The sequence below is a fragment of the Ovis aries genome, chromosome 26 (assembly GCF_016772045.2).
Source record: "Ovis aries strain OAR_USU_Benz2616 breed Rambouillet chromosome 26, ARS-UI_Ramb_v3.0, whole genome shotgun sequence".
In the NCBI taxonomy this organism is placed as follows: Eukaryota; Metazoa; Chordata; class Mammalia; order Artiodactyla; family Bovidae; genus Ovis; species Ovis aries.
This window is the reverse complement of record NC_056079.1, coordinates 35,874,561-35,882,381: the sequence shown is the minus strand read 5'-3', so window position 1 is coordinate 35,882,381 and position 7,821 is coordinate 35,874,561. Positions and strand designations below refer to the sequence as shown.

General features: G+C 58.4%; 1 protein-coding gene across 5 annotated transcripts in view; it reads right to left on the bottom strand.

The window, feature by feature from the left end:
• Positions 1-7,821, bottom strand: part of GPAT4 (glycerol-3-phosphate acyltransferase 4) — a 30,360-nt gene continuing 22,539 nt past the window's right edge. For 4 of the 5 annotated variants that reach the window (XM_042241391.2, XM_042241392.2, XM_042241393.2 and 1 more), the window contains 9 exons: positions 7,306-7,380; positions 6,488-6,577; positions 6,258-6,351; positions 5,495-5,610; positions 4,697-4,752; positions 4,126-4,211; positions 1,005-1,133; positions 842-921; positions 1-662 (listed from right to left, as the gene is read on the bottom strand). In XM_042241391.2, coding sequence (XP_042097325.1) covers positions 554-662; positions 842-921; positions 1,005-1,133; positions 4,126-4,211; positions 4,697-4,752; positions 5,495-5,610; positions 6,258-6,351; positions 6,488-6,577; positions 7,306-7,380 — 835 coding nt within the window. In that variant the 3' untranslated portion in view covers positions 1-553. Of the gene's footprint in view, positions 663-841; positions 922-1,004; positions 1,134-4,125; positions 4,212-4,696; positions 4,753-5,494; positions 5,611-6,257; positions 6,352-6,487; positions 6,578-7,237; positions 7,419-7,821 lie in introns of those variants that run through there. The other variant, XM_042241395.1, reaches the window with a different exon arrangement.

Here is a 7,821-nt window from a genome sequence, read left to right as displayed (position 1 = left end):
TTCAGTCACCATCAAAGACAACTTTATTGACTCACAGGAACGAACCCCAAACCCTGCGCGGCTCTGGCTCTCCCTCGCCCACCCCCCTCCCAGCCCTGGACCACCACACTGGGCTTGCCGCCCTTCCCTCACAACAACCCAGGGAGGCAGGTGTCCCCACCCCCCAGTCTGGGGGCAGACGAGTGTGGCAGCTGCCGAGCGGGGGGACCAGCCTCTGCCGCGCCGGCCCCTCTGGGGGAGAACAGCACTCCCCCGGCCCTGCAGACACAGTCTCTCCCATGAGTCTGGCCCCGAGGCCGGGCGCTCCTGGGGCAGCGCTGCCCGGAGAGGTCCCCCGCACACACGGGCCTCAGACAGACGGTGCCCCAGGCCCCTGCGGGGACGTGGGCTCCCGCCCAGCACTCAGGCCGCTCAGGCTCGGTGGGGAGGGACTTTTAATGGCATTCCTCCAATGAACTTGGCGGAAAGGGACACAAGGCAGCTTGTCCCAGGGCGGCTGGGCGGCTCGGACGCTGGAGTCCTTGCGTGGAGCTGGTCCAGGCGGCGGTGGGGCTCAGGACCGGCTCCGGTCCTCGTGGTTGCCGACGATCATCTTGCTGTACAGCTTCTGCTGCTCCTCCTTGAATGTGTCCTTCACCTTCTCCCGCTTCAGGCCACCGTCCCTGACGAGAGCACGGCAGGGCTGGGCATCCGAGCAGCAGCCCAAGCCCACCCCGCTCCCAGCCAGCTGTGCGCCCCCCACACCTGGGGAGGGGGTGTCTGAGTGGACGGAGTAAGCCGGCAGCACCCGCCTCAGAAATCCCATCCCCAGACTCGGCAGGCAGAGCCTGGCCTGACTCACCACAGCAGGTCCACCAGGCCGCCCTGCCTGGCAATGGCGGACTTCACCCTGTTGGCAAACTGGACCGCGTCCTCCTCCGCCTGCAAGAGAGGACGTGTGCCAGCCCTCGAGCCGGGCGTGGGGCACAGAGCACGGGGGCCCCGGGCATGGGCTGGGCACCCACCTGTCTGGTCATCGGGGGCAGGTACCACACGCTGCAGACGATGGCCCAGCTGGTCATCATCCTGAGTAGGTAGGTCATCATCCCGTACTTGCTGCTGTTATAGAAGGCGTCCCCGAACTGCGGGTCATACTGCGGGGTGACAGGGCGGGGTGTGTGTGTGTGCGCGAGCACGTGCAAGAGTGTATGTCAACAGTGTGTGTGCGTTTGCATGGGTGTCAACAGTATGTGTGTGTCAACAGGCTGCGTGTGTCTGTGTGTACATATGTGTGTGTGTCAACAGAGTGTGTGTGTGTGTGTGTGTGTGTGTGTGTGAACAGTGTTCTATGTGTGTGTCTGTGAACAGGCTCTATGTGTGTGCGCGTGCATGTGTGTGTGTGTGAACAGCAACCTTTCCGAACAGTGCCCCCAACCCGGGGTGAGGTGAGCAGGAGGACATGGCTCCCCGCCCCACGACCCAAACACTCCCCAGTAAGCGCAGCCCAGGCACCGCTGGCCTCCAGCAGCGCCTGCCTCCTTGGCAGAGCAGGGACGCAGCCCTTCCCCGCTGTGTCTTGTCTCCCTCACGGGCGTCCAGCATCTACTCTTTAGGTCCTCAAGCCAACCGACCCGCGTGCAGAGGACGGGACCACGGCGCCACAGATCCAGCCCCGAGTCAACAATCACCAGGATGCCCACACTTGCTCCCGTCACGTCACACACTCACAAGCACTTTGACACGCAGCTCCCCAGAGAGACCTTACATGGCGGTCAGCCTTCAAAGCCCACCTCTGGGGCCCAGACCCGGGAGCAGACGATGAGGAAGCTCTGCTTTTGTCCTGACCCTTCATAGGGCTCGCTGACCGTGAGAAGCCGAGAGGCCACCTGGGTGGCCAGGCACAGAGGCCTTCCCCGGGGGAGTGCCCGTCAGACGCTGTCCCCTGCCCGCCCCTCTGGTGGAGGCCCTGGCAAGGGGCATGTCGTGGGTGACGCGGCCACTGCTGTGAGCCACATGCTCCCAAACACGAGTGCAGTGGAGTGGGCGGGATGGGAGGTGACGGGCAGCGCGCGGGGCTGCATCCTTGAGGAGAAAGCCTGAGAAGGGCCAGGGCTGGGCCGCCACGGGGTCTGGGGCTCTCCCAGATGCGACGCCAGACGGACAGTGACTGCAGCGCAAGCACCCAGGACCCGAGTGAAAAAGCAGAGGAGACCCCGCGAGACTCGGTGGCCACCACGGCGGGCGCCCTCTGGAGTCCTCGGGAAGGGACACCGGCCGAGACGCCCGCGCACAGCCGCTCACGCTTGGCGGGCTGGGTTTGAACTGCATGCTCTTCTTGCAGGACGTCCAAGCCTGCATTCTATGACTCTCAGAGTGAAAGTTGAGAGAGCTGTGCCTAACTGCAGACCCGACTACAGAGATGAAGGCACTCAGGCTTACTTATAGGAAATCTAGGAGAACGGATCTCATGTGGGACGGCAAGGAAACACTGCCATGGTTCACGAAGCAGGACTGGAGAGAAACCCTGGCCTCACGTCCATTGCTCCAGATCAGACAACGGCTTCCTTTTGGTGGAAATGCAGGGAGAGCATGGAAACTGCTGAGGTTATGCAAGTTTGGTTACCAATGACAGCTTCACAAAAACTAGAAAACCACTTGGGTGGCAGAAGTTCTTAATCACATGTGGGCTTTCCTCAGCCTCGGATGGAAGGAAAATGGCCATGCCCGTGTTCCAGAGAGGATGTAGCTGTCCAAGGGTCCACACTCTGAAAATACCAAGGGCAGCTTCTTACTGAGATTCCCGGCCAGCAACACCAGCAGCACCCAGGATGGGGTCGAAATGCAACCTGTGAAACTCTGGGCGTGGGGCCCAACAACGGGCATGCTCATAGCCCCACCAGCTGATGCTGACACAGCTGCGAAGACCCAACACTGGGGTTTCCAGGCACCATGGGTAAGAATCACCTGGCAACGCAGGGGACACAGGCTCCACTTCTGTGGTCTGGGAGGATCCCACTTGCAATGGGGCAACTAAGCCCGGGAGCCTCAACTACTGCGCCCGTGCACCTGGAGCCTGTGCTTGCAGTAAGAACAGCACTGCAGTGAAAAGCCTGCACACCGCAAGGAATAGGAGCCCCCACTCACCACAACCAGAAAAATACCCCCTACACTCTGGAGTGAGGAAGAAGGGCTTCTGTGCAGCAGCTGGTTTTTAATAGACACCCAGGGGGAGGCCCTGAGCCCCCAGGATGCTACACTGCGGGATGTCATGCGTGCCACACCAACGCTCCCCATTCTCACACCACGGCAGACCCTGCAGACAGAGCCTCTCCTGTTCCTCCAGACCAGCATACTCAACAACTCCCCGGCAGCCCTGGTTCAGAGAACCGTTACTCACCCTGCAGCCGCTCGTTCCCCACCAGCCTGGCCTGTCACCTCCCTGAGAAAGGGGCGTGGCATGGGAGCCTGTGCTTCCCCCAGGGGAACGCCGCCTCCCCAGCTGCACCAGCTGCCGCCAGGTGAAAACAAGGACCATTCCTACAGACGACCGAGGCCCGTGAGATCCCAAACACCACTCTGACTCAAGCTTACCCTCACCCTGTTCTGTCAACCTAAATAATTTAAACACAGTGACAAAGGCTGTGTATTTTTAGAGGTAGTAATGTAACTTGGCATTCTTTTATGAATAACAACGTGCATCTATTTATAAGAGCAAAGGGCTAGGAGGGACGAGGAGGAGGAAAAAGGAAGCCTGGCAAAGTGTGTCCCTTCTCTCCAAGCACGTCTGAACAGCCAGAGGCTCGGGTTCTCGCGAGGTGGGGCAGACGGGACAGGCTCCTGAGGCCCCTTTGTTCTCAAGAGCGGCCATAAGAGCCAAAGCCGAGGAGCTGCTTCCTTCTCCGGTGACAAGGCCACATGGCCTCTGCCCACCCGCCCGCACCGCCAGGCAAACGCGCAGACCCCCGGGCCTCCCCGGCCCGTAGGAAGCCCCCTTCAGGTGCAGTGCCTTCCGAGCTGTGGGTTTATGAACAAAGAGGAGCACGTGGGGAGCTCTGCCAAGCCCCGAAGGCTCTGAGGCGTGGGCTGCAGCTGCCCACTCTCCGCAGCGGCCGCGGTGATGGCCACTGGCGCTCGGAGGGCTCCTACCTTGATAGCAACAGGGTAAACTGTGGCTCCAATTTCAAAACTTCCCTTTTTGAACATCATCACCGATGTATTATTGATGCAGGTTCCTAAAATGCAGAAGAGGATAAAATGCTTTTCTTTTTGGTCCTTTACCCCAGAGATCAGTAACAGTTTATGGATTTGATGTAATAGTAAAAGTCCTTCTGACAGCTCTTCCGAGAGGATAAGCCTGTCACCTCCCCAGCGCGGGAACACGCAATGGAGGGAGGCGAGCAGACCACTGCCCTGCCTCCTCTTCTCTCCTTACAGGACCACCTCCCAGGGTCCCAGGGTCCCAGGGAGCCCAGACGGGAGGCCAGAGCCCCTGCTGAGTTGGGAAGGCCGGGGAAGGACTGTGCCACAAGCTCAAGCAGCCTGGGGGCAAAGACGCAGGAGGCGGCCACACGACAGCGCTCACAGTCCACACTGAGTCCCCTGAGCTTTCAGTTCCAGGACCAGCCCAAAGGGACCCCAGCTGAGGCGGTGAAGACAGGTTCTTCCAACACAGCCCTGGACTCCCCTGCCTGCCCGGCCTCCCCACACAGCAGCTTACCCTCCGGAAAGATGAGGATGGGCAACTTGCTTTTATCCTGCACGTGCTCGGTCAGCCTGCAGAAGAGAGAAATGGAAGGGAGGGCCAGCCAGCCTCACGTCCATCACCATCCATCTAGATGCGATGCTGGGTGCGGTATAAAGGCAGGCTAATGAACACGATCCTTTTATAAACCCTCGATCTAACAGACAAAAGGCCTAAGTTGGACAGGGAACCCGGGTTGATTACTATTTAGCACGAACAGCTGTTGAGTAAAGCACGTGAGTCTGAGTGTACAGGCTATGGCTCTGATCTGAGACTGCCTAACGGGCTCACCCGCCAGGGCAGCCTCGAGAAACGCTTGCCCCGACTTCCTAGGGCCGTGCTGGTTGGCCCTGTAGCCCTGAGACGCAGTGCAGGGAACAGGGCGGCCCGCTGGCCCTGGGGAGCGGGTCTCAGGGGAGCCTCGACTCCTCGAGTTACACTAAGCTCTCACCCTACCCTGTGCCACGTCTGCCTTTTATCTTTCTTGGAAACAGAGCTGCGCTTTATTCTATTGCTCAAAGTGTGCTTTCATGTGTGACAGTGAGCTCATTTTGAGATTTGAACCCACATTAAAAGTTTGTAGGTTGTTATGACAATGGGTTCAAGGAATTAAATTTAAAAAAGGTTAAAAACACTACTAACTCGTTAACACTACAGTCTCCATACTTTCTAGCGTCCACATTTCAGATTCGGAAGCAGCTGGGCTCAGTGGAGAAGGCTGGAGGCAGGACCTCCCCTAAAATCGGGCTGTGCGCGTACGTGCCGCTCGTTTACCTTCTGGCCACCAGGTGGCGATCCTTCACTTCCGAGCGCTCGAACCAGACGTGGGGGCAGGCCTTGACCATGGCTCTCTGGATGACTCCCATGAGGCCGCCGTGCACCTGCCCCACCTGCTCGCAAAGGGGCAAGGGCAGCGAGACCATCCTCACACAAAGTCCCCGGTCCCCAACCTCCTTCCCTCTACGCTTTACTGGTAACCAGAGGTTCCTTACTGTTCAGAAACCACTGTTAGTTAGACTCTCTGAATTTAAATTCTCCTTCTAACCTGTGACAGCAGATGTGCAACGTACAACCCTACAAAGAACCGTGAAGCAGAGCCCTCTGTGTCCAAATGCCCTCCCTGTGTGGATTCTCCCAGGCCTCTGCGCCCCGTCCCTTCAAATCCCCTCTCGGGGGGCTTGTGGGAAGACGGATGCATGTATGCGTATGGCTGAGCCCCTTTGCTGCTCACCTGAAACTACCACGACACTGCTCACTAGCTACGCCCCGACATAAAATAGAAAGTGTGAAGTCGGGGGGAAAAAAGAAAACCCCCCTCCCCACCTCCACCCGCCTTTCCACTGCCCACCTCCACTTTCCCCACGTGCTCAGCCACTCGGCTCACAGCACCCAGGTCCCAACGAGCCCCTGAGGCCACGGAAACCAAGGTGACAGCCGAGGCTGGGGCCCGAGTCTGAAAGCATGCTTGCCCGCTCACCCCCTGGAGACAGAGCTCCCGGCCGTGACCAGCTAGAGGACTCTCGGAGGGAGGCCTTACCATGGCGTAGTAGCCATCGCTGGCCAGGATAATGACGTCAATGGGAGACGTGTGGTTGGCCACGCAGATGCCGCCGTCTCTAGGCCGGTTCTTCCTGTTCACAAGGTTCGAGGAGCAAGGGGAATCGGCGTGAGACGATGCGTCTGGAACGCGCATCTGGCCGAGGGTCCAGCCCCCAAGTTCCGGCAGCGCCACCCTGCGTGCCAGGCTGCGCCCCCGTGGACGCTCACCTGTCGTGGTAGGTGATGATGGCTGTCAGGGCGCGCACACAGATCCGGTAGCACATGAGGTGCACGTGCTTGCTCAGGAACTCCTTGAACCTGCGACAACGGGACAGAGAGCTCTGCTTTCACCTTACGTGCACACAGGAAGTCAGCAAAGGGTGCCGGGTCTAACCATCTAACCATCGCTGCCTACGCCCTTTGCAACTGTATATAGAAGTATTTTTATGATTATTAGTGTCTACGGTAAGTATTAGCATCTTTCTGTCTACAGACAAAGGAAGAAATGATGAGGACGGCTCATATTCACCGCGGGTGATGGACTCAGAAGTCTCAGCCCGAGAATTTCCAGCAAAGGTGAGTCCCCTAGAGTCTTTGCCAGTGACAGCCAGAGGCAGGCGGAGGCCAGAGAGTCAAACCTCCCCACCAGCTGGGGCAGAAGAGAGGTCTGCCAGCCCCAGAACTTCCCAGAAGGATCCCATTTCTTAAAAAATAAAAAAATAAAAAAAGGGGGGAAAGCAAACAAAAAGGACCTACCTACCTACCTACACTTCTTACCCTCTTGACAATTCATCAACACAGTAGAATGCTCAAAACTCAACTACTTGCTTTGTAAAGCCTGCTAGCCCTGGACACAACCATTTTGTGCTTTCTCTGTTTTGTCTTTAAAGCTGGAGGAATGAGAGGGCTGGAGGGCAAAAAGAACAGTCACAGGTAAGATCAGTGAGGGGGGCAGAGCTTTGCTGCCGAGTTAGTTACCATGGAGCTACTGACTCCATCTAAGAGCTTGCGGTACCCGCAGAGTCCAACACCCACGCTCCGCTCACCTCCCGTTTGGCAGGTACCCTACCATCGTTGTGCCCACCACCAGGAGGCTGATCCCCGTGAAAGCGAGAGCTATCCTGTAACGAGAAGACAAGTTACAGTACAGCAGACAGACAAACTCCTGCCCTGAGTGTAGACCTGAACGTGTGAAAACGCCAGACGTGATCGCTGGCTCACATAGGGCTCCCACCGGGATCGGAACCGGGGCCGCTCACTCTCCTGGGACAGGGCGCCATGACTTGGTTCTCAGCTGACAGACACCCCCGCCTCGGCACCAGCCAGAAGGATAGGGCAGCCGATGGCTGGCCATGCTGCCCTCAGGCACCTGCTGTCCTGCAGCCTCCCTCTTCCCCTTGGCTTTAACCCCTGGCAAAAGCACAGCTTCTCTGTGAAGCAGCAGGAAGTAGGGTCCAAAGGTGCCAGCAGCCGGCAAGGCCTACTCAGAACAGCACATGGCACAGAGACCCGGGAGATCAATATCGCCTCTGTCCTGGAGAAGAAGCTGCAGGAAAGAACCA